Source organism: Sinocyclocheilus anshuiensis, unplaced genomic scaffold (genome assembly GCF_001515605.1).
Source record: "Sinocyclocheilus anshuiensis isolate Anshui unplaced genomic scaffold, SAMN03320099.WGS_v1.1 scaffold409, whole genome shotgun sequence".
Classification (NCBI taxonomy): Eukaryota; Metazoa; Chordata; class Actinopteri; order Cypriniformes; family Cyprinidae; genus Sinocyclocheilus; species Sinocyclocheilus anshuiensis.
The window spans coordinates 101,065-122,286 of NW_015540855.1; the positions used below are offsets into that span (position 1 = coordinate 101,065).

At 36.3% G+C, this 21,222-nt stretch overlaps 3 protein-coding genes across 6 annotated transcripts in view; 1 reads left to right on the forward strand and 2 right to left on the reverse strand.

Annotated features, from left to right (window-relative positions):
* The first annotated feature begins 461 nt into the window (after positions 1-461).
* Positions 462-10,974, forward strand: epb41b (erythrocyte membrane protein band 4.1b). The gene is made up of 25 exons (XM_016485263.1): positions 462-718; positions 975-1,079; positions 1,184-1,226; positions 1,317-1,392; positions 1,577-1,795; positions 1,873-1,960; positions 2,474-2,626; positions 2,783-2,880; positions 3,074-3,225; positions 3,315-3,416; positions 3,744-3,827; positions 4,226-4,822; positions 4,966-5,088; positions 5,728-6,018; positions 6,105-6,308; positions 7,103-7,339; positions 7,433-7,699; positions 8,048-8,290; positions 8,375-8,611; positions 9,149-9,343; positions 9,437-9,597; positions 9,696-9,728; positions 9,813-9,869; positions 9,958-10,146; positions 10,567-10,974. The coding sequence occupies exons 1-25, from the start codon at positions 662-664 to the stop codon at positions 10,621-10,623; spliced, it is 4,068 nt and encodes a 1,355-aa protein (XP_016340749.1). The 5' UTR covers positions 462-661; the 3' UTR covers positions 10,624-10,974.
* Positions 10,975-12,144: 1,170 nt separating this feature from the next.
* LOC107687802 (uncharacterized) lies at positions 12,145-16,099 on the reverse strand. The gene is made up of 2 exons (XM_016485262.1): positions 15,612-16,099; positions 12,145-13,322 (listed from the first exon to the last, which is right to left on the reverse strand). The coding sequence occupies exon 2, from the start codon at positions 13,316-13,318 to the stop codon at positions 12,512-12,514; it is 807 nt and encodes a 268-aa protein (XP_016340748.1). The 5' UTR covers positions 13,319-13,322; positions 15,612-16,099; the 3' UTR covers positions 12,145-12,511.
* Positions 16,100-16,398: 299 nt separating this feature from the next.
* The window catches only part of LOC107687798 (lethal(3)malignant brain tumor-like protein 4), a 15,974-nt gene continuing 11,150 nt past the window's right edge, over positions 16,399-21,222 (reverse strand). For 3 of the 4 annotated variants that reach the window (XM_016485258.1, XM_016485259.1, XM_016485260.1), the window contains 7 exons: positions 20,369-20,483; positions 20,179-20,278; positions 19,876-20,100; positions 19,717-19,778; positions 18,807-18,952; positions 18,642-18,704; positions 16,399-18,068 (listed from right to left, as the gene is read on the reverse strand). In XM_016485258.1, the coding sequence (XP_016340744.1) occupies positions 17,940-18,068; positions 18,642-18,704; positions 18,807-18,952; positions 19,717-19,778; positions 19,876-20,100; positions 20,179-20,278; positions 20,369-20,483 (840 nt within the window). In that variant the 3' untranslated portion in view covers positions 16,399-17,939. The remainder of the gene's footprint in view (positions 18,069-18,641; positions 18,705-18,806; positions 18,953-19,716; positions 19,779-19,875; positions 20,101-20,178; positions 20,279-20,368; positions 20,484-21,222) is intronic. The other variant, XM_016485261.1, reaches the window with a different exon arrangement.

Consider the following 21,222-nt stretch of genomic DNA (forward strand, 5'->3'; position numbering starts at 1 on the left):
TATATATATATATATATATATATATATATATAAACAAAGGATTATTTAAAAGGTCACTTCAAGCCCTGCATATCATATGGCATATAAAACAGTATTGCCGTGCGCATATTTTCTCACAAGATGTTGCGTGAGGAAAGAGTCGCATGAAGGTTTTCGCTACCACACCCATTCTTATCAGTTTATCTCAGTCAGAAAGAGCGGGCAACATCACATTAAATACTGTAAATAATCCATTTATATTATTCGGAGGCAAGGAAGTGATTCCTCCTTCCTTGCCTCCTCTTTCTCCAGTCATGATGGACAAATAAATTAATGTTCATCATGTGATGACTGACTCCCTCACTCATAACTGTAAACAGCCATGTGCGTGTATTTATATGTGTTTGTGTCAGAGAGAGGGGTGGGTCATATCTGTCTAAAACACTCCTAGCACTATCACAAAACGGGACAGTGCAGGAGGGCAGGGCCTCTTATGATGCCTCATACAGACGTGTGCTGCGACAGTATAGAAACAGTAACAGGAATGTGAACTAAAGTGCAGTTCTGAAGAGAATTCAACTTTTGTAGCTTATTCCCTGATACCTAAAGTGGAGGAAAGGACAAAGCCAACTGAATTACTCCACCAGAGGAATAAATAGAAGAGAAGAGAAAAGTCTGAGACATGTTGCAGTGCCGAGTGAATTTCCTAGACGACACCTACTTTGTGTGGGAGCTGGAGGTACCTGAACAAAGACCTCTCTGTATAATGATATTATAATAATATATCTTATAATATCCTAATATAATATCTTATAGTAATAATGAATTAAGCTTATTTTTTTACTCAAATGGCAAATAGTTATTTTTTCAAGTAGAAATCTATCATAATTAATTAGATTTATGCTTACAAGAAGAAAACTATAAATGAATAAATAAATAAGGTATATATATATATATATATATATTAACATTAATTGAATACTCTCTTTCCACAGAGAAATGCACTGGGACAGGATCTCTTCAATAAAGTTTGTGAACACCTTGACCTGTTGGAGAGGGATTATTATGGTCTGTTCATGTGGGATTCTCCTAGTACCAGGGTATTTATTTTTTCTCAGGCTGACATATGATTCTATTATATTCAATATTTGATCAATAAAAGCTTATTTTTTTAAGTGTAATCATTCTGTGTTTATTCATTCAGGTATGGCTGGACTGTGCTAAAGAGATCCGAAAACAGATAAAAAGTATGTGATTTTTTACATATATTTCATTAATGGTCTGTAAAGATTCTTGCGTTTTGATCTCTGCATCTGTTCCCTATTTGTTGGTTTCAGGTCCAGAAACTGAATTCTTTTTTAACATCAAGTTTTACCCGCCTGATCCCTTCATTCTAGTTGAAGACATCACAAGGTACAATAAGACACAAACCATCGAGATATTCAACACTCAACTGAAATCTCACTCATTTACACTATTTTCTAATGTTTCCTCATACTTTTGCATTTCGCACTTAAGTGTCGTCTCTGTTCTGTCCGTCTGGGCATGTTTTTCTTTCTGTGTTGACTGAACACACTGTTCTGTGAAATTCTCTCAGATATCTCCTGTGTCTTCAGCTGAGGAAAGATATTGTGATTGGTCAACTGCTCTGTCCATCAGACATCCTAGCTCTGTTGGGTTCATACACAGTTCAGTCAACACTTGGTGAATATGACCCAAATCTCCACCAGAATAACTATGTCAGTGAAATTGTTCTTGCACCCAATCAGAGTGAAGAGTTGGAGGAGAGAATAATGGAGCTGCATTCCACATACAGGTATCCTGTACCAACAATCAAACTCACACATGTCCTCTAACACATACACAACTGCACACATTTCTTTTATTACACAGATTCATGAGTCCTGCCCAGGCAGATATGCTTTTCCTTGAGAACGCCATGGGGCTCCCCATGTATGGAGTAGACCTGCATCCTGCCAAAGTAATTTTATTTAGTGAACTCAACTTGAACTCAAATTTGGGAAATATTTGGAAATTGTTCATAGTAGATAATCTCATGAATAGATAATCTCAAAAATGAAAACTCTGGCATCATTTGTTCACCTTTATGTCTTTTTAGCCCATATAAATGTATAGAAAATAAGATATTTTAAATAATGTTTTGTTCATACAATCAAAGTCAGTGGGATCCAAAACAACATTAGACTTTTTTTTCTATACACTTACGACTTTCTGTCTTCTGCAGAACAGAAAAGACATTTTTAAGAAAGTCTTCACATTTTTGTCAATACAATGAAAGTTAGTGGGATCCAATGTTGTTTTGGACCCTATTGACTTTCAATGTATAAACAAAAATATGCTTCTGAACATCTTAAAGGTAAAATAAAGTCATATGGGCTTGAAACAATATAAAGGTAAATAAATGATGACAAAATTTTCATTTTTGGGTGTATGTCTTTAATATAGGCTAATGTAATGTTTGATATGTTCATAGGATGTCAGTGGTGCAGATGTGATGCTCGGTGTTTGCTCTGAAGGACTAATGGTATATGAGGATGAGATTAAAACAAACATTTTCCTCTGGCCCAGAGTTCTTAAAATCTCCCACAAACGCAGCACCTTTCTTCTGAAGATGCGCCCTTCTGAGGTATTCATGCACATTCATTTTATTCTCCATAAACCACTTCTTTATTTTCTACATTAGTGTTGGATTATGCATTCCTTTACTCATTTGGTGTAGTGACAAACTCAGGAGTTTTGTCGGGTTTATATGGGTTACATTTTTCCATGTGACCTGATTTAGGAGGATGAGTTTGAGGGTGCCATCAGCTTCAGTTTGGCCAGCTACCGAGCCTGCAAACAACTGTGGAAATGCTGTGTAGAACATCATAGTTTCTTCAGGTACGTCCATGTATATGTATTACAAAACCAAGGCTTAACAAGGTGCAGCATTTTATCTATCCATATGACCATTAGAAACACAAGGGGGCGCTCCAGTGAAATATATGCAAATACAGTATTCGAAAGAATTACACACAGTAAAAACATGCTCAGAAACATGACTTAAGACCATACCTCTGAATGTGTTTCTCAGAAATAGACTTCAAGACACAAAAACAAAAAGGCTCCTGACCTTGGGTTCAAGGTTCCGTTTCCATGGACGCACTCAGTCTGAGTGTCTGGAAGCCTGCGGCAACATCACCCGGGCTCCTCCACGATTCACACGTTTTATCATCAAGAGAAAAGGCATCTATCTATCTATCTATCTATCTGATTAACTAATTAAATGCAAGTAGTTTTAGTTGGACAAAGGTAAATGGTATATCTATTTTCAGGAAACAAAGAAATTCTTGATATTTTAAAACAACCAGTTCGAACAGAGTTGGATGACTGGTTCCTGGTCTATGGTCCAGATAAATGGCGCATTTCTACATCAGGTGAGGCATATTAAAATTATTGAAGTAGTAATTAAAATAATAATCTAAATGAAAAAAAAACTGACTGCCTTATAAATATGTCATTTTTATGAGCAGAGTATAGTAAATAAATAGGCAGAATTTTTTTATTTGCTCTTGTCATTTGACAACAAATACATTTGATCTCATGTCAAACACATACTTTAATTTATTTTAATTAATAATTCATGTGTTCAAACACACACAGTCATTTGCATTATAGAATTTTTGGTCTTGTCTTTTCCCTTCTCTTTCTTTTTGAAAATATAAAAAAAATATTTTCTGATGAACTGTAAACATCCTGTACAGATGATGTCATGCTAGAAAATGAGAAGTTGCAGGAGTGGAAGCATCAGCCAGACGACTGGTGTGTTCTCCTTGACGGCAGCCCATGTAAGTCTTTTTACCGCTACCAAAAGACCACTGTGTACATTATAGAAGGGCACAGACTCTGATGATAGATAGATAGATAGATAGATAATTAACATATTTGAAACCTGTTGATTCTAATTTTCCATATATTTTGGTATAGGCTTTATGCAATTTCTGGAGCTTGAATCTAACTTAGGCTTTCTCACTTCACCACATACCAAAAAGTCAAGCCACCTGGTAAATTTGTTGACATAAGGATAAAAGGGCAAGCTGGGCTGACATTTTCCAAAACACTCCTGAAGAAATGTCCAAGTCCCACTGGACTGATGTGCATAAATAAATATTTTAGTTTCCATTAAAACTTGACATTCCCTCAAGGAAAGAGCTGTGATTGGTGATTTTGGTTCATTTTGTTCCAGTTTTACTGACTGAAGAACGGAGAGAAGATGTGGAAGTTATGGAGGGGTTAGAGGAGACGCTCACCGATGAGCTTGTGATAAAACATTCATATAAAATTCAGGTTGTCCAGGAGGGGTCTGACATTATTGAGAAAGAACTTCCTGATTTTGAATTAAAACAGGAAATCATGAAACCGCTAAAGGAGACACTAAAGGAAGAAGTACTAGAAGTCAATGGAGAAAGAATACAAAGGGTAGTAATCACTAAACAGTGGACACAGGAAGTCAACTCTTTGGTGGAATCACAAGAAGCTGTAGACAAAAAGATAGAGAGGGTGGAGCTGGTGGAAAGACGTGTAATAGTCACTGAAAATAAGACATTGGGATCTGAGGACACTTTTGAGAGATTGGAAATCATGGAACAGAGACTAGAAGAGGTGGACGCTATCAAGCAAAAGCTAGTTGAGGTGGAAGAGCTACGGTTTGGATTACAGGAAGTGGAAAGTTTGAAGCAAAGGTTGCAGCAAGTTGAGAAGGAGGAGCTTCAACAAGCGGAGAAAGATGATTGGTACATTTTACTAGATCGCAGGCCACTGATGCTCACTGCTACCGCCACAGGTATGTCATGTGATCAGCTGTGCATCTCTCACCAGAAATTGTGTTCATTGCTTTTCATCAAATGCTTGAAATGCTTTAAGTTTCAAAGTTAATTGAAATGCCTCAGGTGAAAACTGAGAATGTCATACATCACATTTTTTCAGGAGGAGTTCAAGAAGAGTTGCAACAGATAGTGTATATTCCCCAACCAATGAAAAAAGATGACGATTGGTACATTCTATTTGATGTGCTTCCAAAAACCATGGAAATATCGCGCTCCCTTCAAGGTATCTATGAAAAACCTTTACCTTTTATTACACGGCTCTCTGAAATACCTTATTCTTTTTTGCGCCAGCTAGCGGTCAGATATATTATATTTACCATCGTCCAACTAAAATAACTACTTTCATGTATCTCTTATCACACTGTGGACTCCTGAATTTGGAAACGCATACTCATAGTAGGGTCTTTAGGCCCGTTCGCACAAAGAAAGATAACTATAGCAAAAAAGTTTGAATAATCATTATAATAGCCTACAATGAGAATAGTGAACTGCACCACAACTGTAATGATAATGACAGCGGAATCGTTGAAATCTTTTTCAAAACTGCTATATCGTTATAGTTTTTCTAAGTGAAAGCTAAGAAAATTATTATTTTAATAAAAAAGCTCATTTATATTAAAAAGTGAATAATCAGTTTTATTTATTTTTATTATTAAAAGATAAAGTTGAAATTAATATTTCATGTCCATTTAGTGACTGTCTACATTATTCCTTATAAGTTGCATCTGTTTCCCTGCGAGTAGCTGAGCAAATGTGTTCTTCCTGACCGCTCTTTATAACACTAGAAACATGCATAAATAGGATTTTAAAATAGCCTACTTCTCAACAAATTTCAACCACTAAAATGAGTTTCTGTAACCAGATGTGAGCAGATACACTCCTGAAGAAGATCAGCGTGAAGAAGAGAAGAGAGAGGTAGAAAGAAAAATACAGCAAGAGTTGGTGACACCCGAGAAGACAAAAACACAGACAAGAGAGGAGGTGATTCAGAGCAGAGTGAAAACAGAGGAGGTCCAGAAAGAACAAGAGGAGCAGGTGACAGTGGATTATAGGAGACTACAGCCATTTGTTCTTGAGCAGAGAGCAGCAGAGCCTCAAATAGACAAAGAGGATGACTGGTTTGTTGTTTTGGATGGTTCTCCTAAAAGATCAGGTACACACACTCACACACAACCATAATCACACGCTCGTGTAAAACTCACAAATTAGTATATGCATGATGGATTGTGTTTGTTTCAGTGCCCTCTGTTGAGCTGTATGAGGAGACCAGAGAGGAGGTGATCCAGGGAAGAGTGAGAACAGAGCAAATAAAACAACAGGAGCAGGTGACAGTGGATTATGGGAGACCACAGACCGTTATTCTGGAGCAGAAGACAACACAACCTCAAAGAGACGTGGAGGATGACTGGTTCATCATTTTTGATGTTTCTCCTGAAGGATCAGGTACAAACACTATTGTAACTGAACTGGCCATGACTCAAAGTAAGGTGAATTTAAGTGACAGAAAGAGGAATTTACGGAATTGAAAAGAAACACAGCTGTATTAGACTAACATAATAATTATGCCTATTTTCCCTGATATGAAGACTTATTTCTCAGTAAGTCAAATACACTGTCAAAACAATTAACATAGCATTCTAAAGATTTTGTTTTTGACACAAAGTATAACTAAATGTCCACCATGTTGTTTAACCTTATAAAAATATATACATTAAAATATGCTGTGCTGTACATATTTGTTTTTAAAAGAAGTCACCTTGCTCACCAAGGCTGCATCTACTTAAGCAGGCCTATACAGTAAAAACAGTAATATTTTAAAATAACTATTTTAATATATTTTTAAATGTAAATTATTCTTCATATGATGGCAAAGCAGCCATTACGCCAGTCTTCAGTGAATTCTGATTATTCTTCAGAAACCATAATTCATAAAAATGAAATTTTACGAATTTCTGAATTAAAATGAATTAAAACTCAATATAATGTTTTGGGAAATTTTAAGTATATTATTAAATATTTACATGAATTACTTTGAATTTCATTCCATTTCAGTTTCACTTTAATTCAAATTCTGTGTCCAAATTGAATTCCAGTTCAGGAAATGAAAGGGGAAAAAAATGCATTTATAATTAAATTCCATGCAACACAGTTACAGTCATTCACATTATGCACAATCACACAAATCAAACCATAAATCATACATTTATCATTTATCATACATAAATCATACGTTTCAGTGCCCTTGACTCTTTCAAATCTACAAAGTCCAACTGCAAACCTGTATGAGGAGATCAGAGAGGAAGTTATTCAGAGCAGAGTGAGAACAGAGGAGGTGCAGAGAATGAAACAGGAGCGGGTGACAGTGGAAGATAGGAGGCCACAGCCAGTTATTCTTGAGCCGAGGACAGCTCAACCTCAAAGAGACGTGGAGGACGACTGGTTCATCATTTTTGACGTTTCTCCTAAAGAATCAGGTACAAACACTTACACACAACCACAGTCAAGAACACACACACAAACATAAACACACATATCTTAACACGCATCATGGGTTTGATTTGTTGCAGAGCCCTTGGTGTATCCACAGCTGCAAGCTCCAACTGTTGAGCTGTATGAGGAGACCAAAGAGGAGGTGATTCAGAGCAGAGTGAGAACAGAGGAGCAAGTGATTGAGGTGATGACCGTGAGCACTAAAGAACAAATAATAGTTCCAGAGAAGAAGAGGACAAGCATCATACAAACCCCACAGTTTCCAGTCATGCCCAGAGACTTTGATGATGACTGGCTTCAGCTTTTTGACAAAGTTCCTTATGAGCAGAAGAGTTTCCCATCAGGTACAGAAACACACATGCCTAAACACTATCACAAACATACAGCAACAAAAATACAAATGACTGGATTGAATTGGCTTAAAAACCACTTACTAATACATTTTATCATTGTATACCAGAATATTTAACAAAGAATATTAAAACAATCATGATACCTTATGTGTTAAAACTGACATATACAACTTTACTGTAAACTGTATAATTAAAATGTTTTTACTCAGGACTACTAAGAATCATTAATACATGCTTCTCATAAATGCAAGTTTTACGTGTTTTAAATAAATTTAGGGTACAAATCATTTCACAAGCTTCTCATGATGCAAACCCCAGTGTTTCCTGTGCTTCTTTCAGATGTCAGAGGCAGAGATTTTGAGGTCCGTGAACCCATCAAAGACCAGAGAGTTCAGAGAGTGGTGGATGAGCAGATGAGAGAGAAAAGACTGATCACTGAAGAAAAGAGAGTGATCATTGATGAACACAGAGAGAGAGCTGACGTTGTTCCGCAGATGATTCCTGTCGGGGTTCGGGAAGTTGACGATGACTGGTTTGAGCTTTTGGATGCAGCACCTCCTGAGATGAGGAGCGTCCCTTCAGGTGATTACAAGAGCTGCATGTCTGATTTGCTTCAGGTGAAAGACATATTATAATTAGTAAAACCTTTATACGTTTGATCTACAGTTGCAGTGGCTACTGAAGAGCGCAGGATGAAAGAACAGGAAGACAGAAGAGTGAGACAGCAGCAGATGAGAGTGAGAGAGGAGGAGGAGAAGAGACTAAGAGAACTAGAAAAGCGAAAACAGGAGCTGGAATTAAGAAGAGCTCAACCAGCTGTTACTGTGAAGACAGAAGCACAGCCTCAGATTGAAAAAGATGACGACTGGTTCATTCTTTTTGATGTTTCACCAAAAGAAACAGGTATGTACACATTTGATATATTTATATATTTTTAAATATACACTACTGATCAAATGTTTGTGGTCAGTAAGATTGTTTTATGCTCACTAAAGTCAAACATACAGTAAAAACAGTAATATTGTGGAATACTACGATTACTCTTTTTTTTTTACTATTTTAATATAATTTTTAAATGTCATTACAACCATTACTCCAGTCTTCAGTGTCAAATGATCCTTCAGAAATCATTCTAATATAGAAATATGATGCTCAAAAATCATTTATTATTATCAATGTTGAAAACAGTTGCTTATTATTCTTGTGGGAAAAGAATGTAAAATTGTAACAATGTAAAAGTCTTTTGCCATTTTTGATCAATTTAATGTGTCCTTGCTGAATAATATAATTATTATTTTCTAAAAAAAAAAAATCTTACTAAACCCCAAATATATATTTTTTGTGAATATACAAAGTAACAACATATAAGTGGGATAGATTACATGATCACACAACTGGCAGTCTTTGTCAACAAATTCTTATTCTCTACTCTCTTTAAAGTTGTTGCAGATGTCCTTAAAGTGGACAGGAGGGCTGAGGAAGAGAAGAGGAGAAGGGAAGAAGAGAGTAGGAGGCAGATAAAAATAGAGGAAAGAACAAAAACACCATCTGTACCAGAGAAAAAACCAGTACAACTGCAGACAGAAGCGGAGGACGGCTGGTTCACACTTATGGTCATCTCCCCTAAAGATTACGGTATGAATCACACAAGACATCAGAAATGAATATTCTCTAACGTCAGTCCATCTGTTACCATGTCTTCTTGAATATTTCTTCTTCTGTCTCTAGTTCCCACACCTGTTATTTCCCCAGTGGCTCCGCCCAAACCCCGCCCACAGATCCCAGCTGACCAACCACTCACCTCCACTCCGACCGCACAACCTGTGTCCATTACAAAAACCTATCAGGAGAGGACTAAAGACCTATGGAACATCACACTGGAGTCTGAGGTTACAAACACACACATACAAACTGCACATACACACAAGAGCAATATGTCAAAGTTCCACAAGTTTCAATCGTCTAAAATGATCTTTCTCTATATTAGCAATCTGCAACTGAGTCGGTGCTCATGAGGAAGGTGAGATACTCATCTGTTTCTATCATTTTTGTCATGTTCCTTCTTATCCAAAGCATATTAATCCACAGTCTTGTGTTTTTGTAGACAAGGAGAAGTGAAGGAGAGAGCATCTATATTCGTCACAGCATTCTGATGCTGGAGGTGTGTGAAATGTATATTGGTTCTTACGCTAAGGATTTAAGAAGGCTTGTCTAGTCTAATCAATCCTTCCAATATATACTCTTTTTAGGATTTTGATGTGTCCCATGAGATGATTTTGAAGCACTATGCCAGCATTTCTGAACTTAAGCGTGGCTTTATGGAGGTCAAGCTAGATTTCGGACCCACTGAATGGGACAGACGTCTCTCATCATACTCGCCTACTTCCAAAGCTCAGTTCCCACATGCCAACGAAGAGATACTCGTGAGAATGGGCTTAGTAAGTTACATACATTAACAAACAATCTACATCAGTGGTTCTCAACCAGGGAGCCCCAATAGGTCTTACATTTATTTAGAGTTTAGTCAAATTAACAGAATCCTAACTAAAATGTTAAAAACACTAAAAGTAGAGATGTACCACATTAAACTGATATTATATTTTGAGTTTATTTAGTTATAATAGAAGTACAGGCTTACATATCAGCTTACAGTAGATTGGAGGGCCTTTGAATATTGTCTTGGACAAAGGGGGGCCTTGGTGTTGAAAAGGTTGAGAATCACTCATCTACAGTATCTAGATGTGAGAGTAACTTAGGAATGTGTCCAGTATCATACAGCTTTATTATTCCAAGGAATGTGTTTAAGCTAAAGAAAAGAGTCTGTAAACCCATACTGACTGTAACATCTCCTTTTGCAGATTGAAGAAGATGGAAAAACAGTCTTGTTTCGCTCTCAAGAGATAATATATGTGTGAATTCTAACAGCTTAAATTTATGATATCTATGCACTTACATATAATCCCTGCTGAAACATTCAAGGATGTGAATATGTTGAAAAATGTGCTTTGCATGTTTTATACAGTAGAATGTAATTCTGTTTTGCATTTTTCTTATATTTTATCAATCTAATTTAACATTGTTGATGGTAGATGTTTCCTTATACACTGGTAATCATGTCCACAACAGTATGTCAAAAGCATCACTTAATTTGTGTAGACCTTCAGACTAAAAAATCTCATCTCAGGCTTACATTTGGTTTATTTTAACTGCTTACACCAATTCAGTTATATTCAAAAGGAATAAAAGCTGTCATATGCACTGCCAAATTTGAGGTGTGTTTATTTTGAGAATTAACTTAAGAAAAATTAATTTCAGAATCTCTGGAAACAATTCTTATTTTAAACAACTGTACTTTTCAATTTATAAGTTAATTTATCTTGTTTTCAGTTTTTTTTTTTTAGATATTTAGCTGTAAAACAAGACAAAATTACTAAGGGAAAAAATTTAGTTACAACTTTCATCAGCAGGGGCTCACTAGACCAGATAAACCCTCATTCCTTAGTGTATAGTGAACTGTTAAAGCAAATTTAATCCACATTACTTTTGCTGGGTATCAGATAGCTGTACTGGTTTTGCAGCAATAGCATAGTTCAGGATTAACCCAAACTAATCAAAATAGAGGATTACTTGCTACTGTATGACTGCATGTGACTGCAACTGCTTAAAGCTTGTCTTTCAGTCTCTAAGAATTTGAGCATGTTGGATGCAGAACAGTTAAGACAGGAGAAGGAGAAGCTGTATGCATGCACATGTGTGTATCACAGGTGGCCGCCTTTCATTTTTGCTCTGACATTTATGTGAACTATAAAGACCAGCACTACAAACACAATGACACATAGCACAGTCTCTATTCTTTTGGGCTTGTGTGGGTGGCACCACATGAAAAAATAGGATCATATATAATTGATTACTTAAAATTCACATGAACAAAAATCTACAAAGCCTTACGCAACTCTCACAAGTCAGGTAACAATCCATTATTCAAACAAAACAAAGCAACTATATAAAAAAGACACCAGAATCAAGTGACAATACAAAGTAAGATTCATTCAAAACCTTAAAAAAAACAAATCTCTATGTATTCATCCACTTACATGAATATCAACTATTTCTGTCAGAAAACCCTAAGCTAAGGGTTAACCTAAATGGTTAAGCTAAATGGGAGTTCTGTATACTGTGATGTAATAAAAAAGACTGTACAGCATAGGGCTGGACAATAATTCAATATCAATATGTATCGCGATATAATTTTTTTCAATAACGGTGATATGATTTTTAAACGCATTTCCGATATTTTGATATACATTACCAGTGTTTCCCATACATTGATTTATTTGTGGCGTTTGACTTCGTTGAATAAACATGAGCACTGCACGTTTCAAAATCAAAACGCGTCGTGATATAAATTTTGGCCATATCGTCCAGCCCTAGTACAGCAATATGACAACATAAAATGACTCCTTGTATAAACAGATATACGTGGCCATTCACGAACAAATGACTCTTATGAGTCAGTTCTTTTTGGTGAATCAAAAACATACAGCGTGACCAGTGAAGCTGATTCATGCAAATAAGTGGGTTCAAAAAGATTAGCTTGAATCCATCTGAAACACTATATAATCACAGCATTAGCAAAGAAAGAACTGTAAGCAAATTGGACATTATAACGGAAATACACCCAAATGAATCAGAATCGAATCAAATAGAGAAATCTGTTCTATACTCAACCCTAACATCTTTTGGCTTGAATATATTCAATATATTCACTATGTGGACCTTAGTGTGGACTGCAGGCGGTAAAGTCTACCGATCCTTTGGCTCTTCTTTGTTCAATATCATTAGAGATGAATCTGCAAGATTCACTTGTGTTAGCTCCACATTTGCTATATTTTCCACTCCCATCTTGTTCCGGTATGTCCGATCAGGGAGAGGTGGAGGCACTGGGTCTGAGGAGCCAAGCAGACAGTCATTGACTTTAATGACAGGCAAGGCCAATCTTTCCATGTTTCTGCGATCTCGGAGGGGTGATCCGGTTTCCAAGTTCACTTGACTGGAGCTACATGAGCCAGAGGATGGCGAAGAACACTTTAGGGTGGGGATTCCGGCCCCTTCCTCTAAGCAATGGATGTTGAGTTCAGACAAGTCCAATGTATGCGTGTTGGTGTTCGTTTCTGTTTGTGAGAACCGTTTTGAATGATTGTTCCTTTGAGTTTGTACCAGTGGTAGGATCTCCTGGTTGTCTTTATGTTGGTCTCGCTTATGACGTTGTTCTCGGTCACGATTTTCATAGAGAATTGTGTTGGCACAAATAAAGATAAAAAGCCCCACCCCCATGATGACAGGACCAATCAGCTTCAGTTTCTCTGAAGAGGTGCGTCCAGTTGAAACATGATGTGGCGTTTGTCGGCGGGGTTGATTGTTCCAATACCCCCCCACAGCGACGCCGATTCCTACTATCAGCAAAACACCCGCAAACAACAAACAAGCCCCTGGTGCAGATCGCAAATGCAGTCCACCAATCACAGGCCCTGTATCTGGCCTTAAAGGCGGAGTCTCCAACTCTGGGGCTGTTATAGAGACTTTTTCTGTGGGAGCATTTATCTCAGACATTCTCCTAAAAAAAAGCATAAAATGGGCTAATGAACTTCAAATACTCAATAAAATCACCCTGAAAAGGTACAAAATACTAAAGGAAGATTTAAATATAAATTGTAGTTGGTTAAAAAGTAAAGAGTGAGTGGGTTATTCTCACATAAGCTAATTCCTCTCCATACTTGCAACTATAATTTAATTTTATTTGATAAATGTATTATTTAAAAAATATATAAAATATAAAATTGTTTTATATAAATATAAAAATAATATTTTATAGAACATTTATCATACATATAGTCTTTTTAAATGATAATACTGAGAGTTTTTGCATATTGAAAGCATGCATCATTACAATAATCCTAGTTTCTCAGAAGCATTTATTTGTGGGCAAGACAACTAATCCATGACAATCCTTGTATAATCCTTTTTTTAAGTTCTTTGTACTTCCAGTTCCTTCCAAATGCTGTCTGATGTTTCATCTCTGCTCAATAAGGCAGTCTGTCTACTTTTGTCGGTTTTCTTATTTTAACCTTTGTATATAAAAAACACAATTGCAATTAACAATATGTTTTTTTTTTCATCCTACAATAAAAATGTCCTACCTTGTTCTTGACACATCTTGTGTTAAAATCATGGGTAGCATTTTTTTTGTTGTTGTAGAAAATAGATATCAGGATGCAGAATCGCTGTAACCAATTTCTTAAGAAGATACAATTTATTATTATTTACAGTGTCCGAGAGAGCTCAGCGCACTGCAACTTCAGAAAACACATGCAAACAGAAAAAGCACCAGCAAATTAAGAAAACATCTTCATTAGTTTGACAGCACATGTAATGCAAACTCACAACACAACCAAATACAAAACACACTGCAAATCCTCACAATACAAACAAAGAAACGCGCTGCAAATACTCACAACCCAACCAAATATACAGAAACGTGCAAGTAGCACAAACCACAACAATATTACCTCAACAAAATTAAAATTAACTATGTTATATATTTATATTTGCAGCATGTTTCTGTTTTTGTTTGAGTTGTGAGCATTTGCAGCGTGTGTGATGCCAAATTGATTAATATGTTTTCTTAATTTGCAGGTGTTTTTTCTATTTACATGTGTGTGTGTGTGTGTGTGTGTGTGTGTTTTTTTTCATTTGCAGTGCGTTGAGCTCTCTCGGCCACCATAATTATCATTATTTTTAACTACCAGTGCTTCTAATCAGGACATACAAACAAATCCAACTCAAATTCTAAACCATAAGCACTGATCTGTAAATGACACTGCATTGGCACTGCAAAAATGTTAGAATGGTATTTATAAACATATTTTAATCGAACAACATAATTTTGTGTAACGATAACCACTATTTTGATATTTTTCTTTTCCACTAAACTGTTTATTCATATGTTACCCTGGACCACATCATCTCCACATCATCATTTCTATACATCATATATACATCTGAAAGCTGAATAAATAAGCTTTCCATTGATGTAGGCTATTGTTTGTTAGGATAGGACAATATTTGGTTAAATATTATATTACAACAATACATTAGATACAACAATTTGAAAATGTGGAATCTGAGGGTGCAAAAAAATCAAAATATTGAGAAAATCGCCTTTAAAGTTGTCCAAATGAAGTTCTTAGCAATGCATATTATTGCATATATTTACGTTAGGAAATTTACAAAATATCTTCATGGAACATGATCTTTACTTAATATCCTAATGATTTTTGGCATGAAAGAATAATCTATAATTTTGATCATACAATGTATTGTTGGCTATTGCTACAAATATACCATGCTACTTATGACTGGGTTTGTGCTCCAGGGTCACATATAAGGTCAATTGAGATCACCATAGGTTCCCTCTATAATTTCCCATGGTTTTTTAAAATAGCGGTTTCAGATTTAGTCAGTGGTTAACATTACTTGAAAAAAATTAAAGGTTTGCCCCTAAACTCATGCAACTGGTTAAGTCAATATTTCTAGACTGGGCTAATTGGATTCTCAAACAAACAGAATAGGCCTAATGTTATGATAGCGCCACTTTCACTTTTGCAATCAACATGAAAATGGCTTAATTAAAGCTGCCCCATTACAATGGGATTGGCTAAATGTTTTAACATGGAAAAAATGCACATTTACAGTAGCAAACTTTGTGGTGTCAAACAAACATATTACGCAAGCGCAGTAAGAGTGGCAGGTTTTCAGTACACTTGTTTTCATACCCATAGAGATCGTGCTGTAGAAATACTAAGTCCACACATCACCACCTAAAGTTAAACTCCCTTAAACTCACCTCAGTAGCTTCTCCTCCACCGGAGACACATGGTTCACGGTCCGTTTCAAATACGCGACTCTACTCTAATTCCCATGATGATGGGGACGCGCTAATCCATCAATCTCCGTCCTTAGCAGACGCGTGTATCGCGAGCGCGAGGCGAGGCGCGTTTACTTTAACCGGCCAGTGACGTGAGAGTGAGCGAGGGAGAGAGAGTGTGGTTAGAGGGTCATGGGAACATGTGTGCAAGCCCGCTGGGTCCCACGGTGGGCAGAATAACCTATTCTTAGAGTCTCAGAGGACTTAGGCCCATTTCAAGACTTTTCCTGACTGACTCAGATTGTTATTATGTATTATATTAAGTTATTAGAATATATATTCCTATTCATATGACTTCAGATTGGGCATTTATGAATGTTCAATATTTGAGATTCCGTAGTGTAGGCTATATGCCCAGTATGTGGAGTTACTTCTGTTTTTTTATTATGCAACCAAACATAAGTGTCTGAGAGCAAAAGTATTTATATTGTAATAAAAAAATTATTAATGTCTACTTAAAATAATTGATAAAACTCTCTACACCATATATTATTACACAATGTGTCAAATATGTAAGCAAAAGTTTCATGTTTTTTTAGTTTTTATGGTTGTGTAATGAAAAGCGTGAGAACTACAACCAGAAAGATTCAGTCACAGTGCAAAGTTTTGTTATCAGGTAATTTATTTTTGTAATTCAAAAGTTCAAACAATCTTTTATTTTTTTTAATTACAATCTGATTATTTTTGCTCTCAAACACAGTATGTTTTACCTTTTAGTGTTACCTTTTAAAATTTCAGTTTGGTATAATAAAAGCATGTGGGATATGATTGAATTATGTATTAAAATAATTTTTTTATGTAAAAAATAAACAAAACAGCTATGTTGGAAATCTGTATTTAATCTCTCCTTCAATTTATCCATTCATCCATTTGAGACTGGACCAAAAAAAAACAAAAACTCACAAACACACAATCAGTCACACATAAGAGTCTGATTAGAGAGACATTTAATCTACAAACACACACATAAACCAAAGAAAACAATCAAAATCTGATATAAACTCATCCTTGACCCTAACCACTGTGATGAGGATTCCCCAGATCTTAATTTTCCATCACCATCCAAATGCATTTATTACTTAGCCAAATGCATCTGCAGACTATTATTTATATTTATTCAGTGTTTTCGTTTTTGTACCCCCATTTTCAAAATTTTCTCCAGTTTCCAACCGTAACGGGATCTATTATTCTGAACCTATTGCAACCTGCATATGCATGTGCGTATACTGACAACTTTGAGAAGCACTGCAAATCCAAACCAGTACACGAAAACAAAGTGATTCCAACATGTAAAATCAGTTGCAGCAGAGTTGAGAATTACAGCTCTATTATACAGCAGGTCAGAGATGCACAAAAAGCTTTTGCTCGGTGAATGACAGAACAAAATGTCTCAGTATTCAGGAATGCATGTACAATGCAAAATGTCAGGGTCTCAGAGGCTTAAAACACACACACTTTCACCCCTCATTTCTATTCCTAACTCTATTTGCAGTGTCTATGGTGTCAGCACACTGTCCAATTCACTATACAATTTTTTCAATTTAACAAGTGCATTTTACAAGATCAAATATTTCATCTGAAGTAAATACAAACGGAGACATTCAATTCCAGATTTGCCCAGAGCAAGAATTCCCTGACATTAGATGCAAGCACACATTTATAAAAAAAAATTTCACTCACACATGCTTGCAAAAGTCTTTCACACTCACTCTCTCTCTCACACACACAATCCTGCTGCCCTCTAGTGGTCTCAAACAGGCTCATTTGGATTATTTAGGATGTGTGTCCAATTACAAACAAAGGTCTTTTTGCATTTTTACAAAAAAAAATTACATTTCAAATAAAAGCTCCACTGTCGTGCATTTCAATCGTAATTAGCCGTCATTTTAGCAACCATAAAAACATAAATATCAACAATGAAAGAATCCAGTTTAAGCTTTCAACAATTTAAGGTGCCTCAGTGTAGTGTACTCCCCCCTCCCGGAGTCTAATATGAATCAAATGATTGATTTCAAAAGAGAATATCAGTCCTAATTTAGAGCGAGTGCAGAGTCGGAAAGGGAGACATCAAATCTATATCAACCTTTAGGAGCTGTGATATTTCTGATCACAAAGTTTGTTGAATTGGCTGATTCTGTCAATATCCATCAATCACAAGGAGACCAATGATTGAACATTTGTGTCTGCTGGACACGTTGGTGGGGGCGAGACATGTTGTTTGATGGAGCAGCAGTTGCTGTGAGTTGTCTACTCCTCATCTGCGCTCTTCAGCATGAGGATTGAATTATAAATTTTAAGAGCGGGTCCCAACTTGATGCTCAGAATCTTAACAATGTCTGACTGAGTAAGGAGCAAGAAGGCCTCGCCATCGATTTGCTGTAGGGAAAAGTAAAGCAATTATCTGAAATACAGTACATATTCACTTTGTCTATGAACACTCACAGGTTAGTGCTAAATGAGTCCAACATACACTACCATTCAAAAGTTTGGGGTCAAGTAAGATTTTTTTTAAAGAAATTAACACTTTTATTCAGCAAAGATGCAATAAATCGATCACAAGTGACACTGAAGACTTTAAAATTGTTATTAAAAATTCTATGTTCAAAGAATTCTGAAAAAAGGTATCATGGCTAAATAAACAGCACAACTTATTTTTAACATTGATAAGAGGAAATGCTTCTTGTGTACTAAATCAGCATTGATGAATTCTGATAATGTGACACTGAAGACTGGAGATGAAAATTCAGCTTTGCCATCACAGGAATAAATTACATTTTGAAATACATTAAAATATAAAACCATAATCTTGAATTGTAACAAGAATTTGACAATATTACTGTTTTTTGTTTTAACAGTCTTATTGAGTATAAGAAACTTCTTTCAGAAATATTTAAAAAAATCTTACAGACGCAAAACTTTTGAATGGTAGTGTACATTTTTTTCATTTACCTCTTTCCTAAAGGTGGCAGCATGCTCTCTGCAGCCAGGCAGCCCTCTTACAAAACTTGCCACCTGAAAGAAAAACATCAACAAAAGAGACCCAATAAAAATATATACGTTTAGAAGACCTCTTTAAAAGCTTAGGTGAACTCTTCCAGAATTCTTAAATGTCACCTCTTCTGTGTTCCACTTGGCCACTCTCTTAGCCGTGAGGCCTAAAGCTTCAGGCAAGAGTTTTCCATGCTTTTCCCAACACAGATGAAACCTCGGTGGCTCCCATCCACAAAACACAGACTCATGCAGGAGCTGCTGAAGAGAATCTACAACACAAACAGACTTTATTTGTGACATGGTTTGCAAACGTGTCCACAACAAAGAAAATGTTACTAGTTGAAAATACATTTGGCAAGTTCTTAGAAATGTACTTTTGTATTCTTCTCTGTTTCATATGGTGTTTAAATGTCTTGATTCTTATTTGAAATTAGTGTACACATATTCATCTTAATATCTGCAAAAAAGTAATATTATATATATAATTGTAAAACATTATGAGTTAAATGAAATGTTTACAGAAATTCTTTGAATGTTTTTGAGGACTCACAACACAATATTTTACATATTAACAGTCTTGTTACAAAAAGGTCAAATTATCTGACCTTGACAGCCATGAAGGCCAACATATCTATGATATAATTTCCTATTTTATGTTTTTTCTGGTTATCTTACACTGACTTGGTGGACAAAAGGGAGAAAAGCAGTTTTGCTCTAAGAAATAATAATAGACTGTGATACTACTAAATGTCTTTTGAAGAATTTTGTTCTTTTAATTAAGCTTTTTTCTTCATTATGATATCGTAAGTTTGACTTCATACCCACCATAAATATCAAACTAATTTGAATTAAGAAATGCTTATAGAAGAGGTGTATTCAAATTATTGTATATAAGTTAATATAATAAGGTAATAACTTAACACATACAGGCAAAAAAGATGAGCACGACTTCATGTGCAACATTCTCAGAGCTTATGGATTATCCATAAATGCAAATTAAGCCAAAATATCACAAAATCTGATCAATGTGTACCTTTCCCGTCACCTTCCTGCTTCACTTGAGGTGGCTTGACCCATTTGGGAGCACTGCCAGACCTGAAGTACAGGAGGAATGAGAAAGAGATGAGGAGTGAGAGTGTGTGTGTGAGAGGGAGAGAGAGAAGTAAAACTGTAAGTAACTCATGACACTCACACAACGTGCTCACGCACTGAGCGAGCTGGTGGACAGGCGTCTGTGGTGGTGTCAGGGGCTTCAGGGGTGCTGGCGCTGGGTGTGGGAGGGTGCGTCTGAGTGAGCGTTTCAGCACGGCGGTGGCGCGGAGGTCCACTGAGCGTGACCGGCCTCTCCCCGTTCAGTCTGTCCGGCACCAGCCCGTCCTTATTCAAATTCACATCCGAGTATGGACAGCTCACCACCCTAAAAATGGGAAAGAGACTCAGTTGCATTTAAATGAACATTATGGGTTGTATTTGCAACAGTATGTGTATAACTTACGTGTAATGTGTCCCATACCGAGGTCCTCTAATATGTCCGACTCCGTTGCATCCTGGGGTTGGGCAGCCTTGTCCTGGAGGCACTGGAGAATCTCTGGGACCTGATATAGTTATAATTACGAGTTTGATTATGAGTCTGGTAGGGCCATGTGTGGAAACACTGTATATAAATGTGTCGAACAGTATGTTACCGTTGGGGTGTTGTAGAGGATGACCTGTCTTCTGACACCAGCCTACTGGGTGCAGATCTGGGCTATCAGCATCTAGCCAAAAATCATACTCCTCACTCCAGCCATCAAAATGGATCTATATATAAACTCACAGAGTTAGCAATGATATACTATCTGTATTGGCAGATTAAATACAATTAATGTAAATAACTATTAATAAATTACTAATTAATAGGGGTGTAACGATAGGCGTATTCGTATTGAACAGTTCGGTACGAGGCTTTCGGTTCGGTACGCATTACAAACTGAACAATTCGTTAGATTAATCCTATTAGCATACATTTGGAAAATAAAAGAGCTTAAAGTGTGTGAAATATAATGTTCTCAGTGTCCCCGTGCTCAACAAGACAGCCCAAACGACGTAACAGGCAAAGTGCTGTTTGCCCATTGATAACCTCCCCTTGCTGGGGTGCGTCAAATTCCAGAGATATTGTCAAAAACTAGGGGTTTGGTAAAACATTTAAACTACTTTTCTTACGTTATCACAAACTTACCATTGACAGAAACAGTCAGCTCTACTGCCTTTCCTTTTGCATTGGAATCTTTATTACAAGCAATCATGTGGTTCATAAAGAACTTTTTCCTACCTCCACAAGTGCCATCTATTATTGCCTTGTTTATCTAAAAGTGCTATTTCCCTTTAAACCTAGCCAAAAAGCTATGTGTTAACTGTGAAACCCAGTAGACTTTAATAATATGCATTTATGGTGTAATTTTCGTGTCAATCCATGTTCATATTTACGGCAAACAATGCGCTGTTACTTTAATTCAGCGCTTGCAGCGCAGCAATAGACTCGGTGCGGAAACGATCTCTG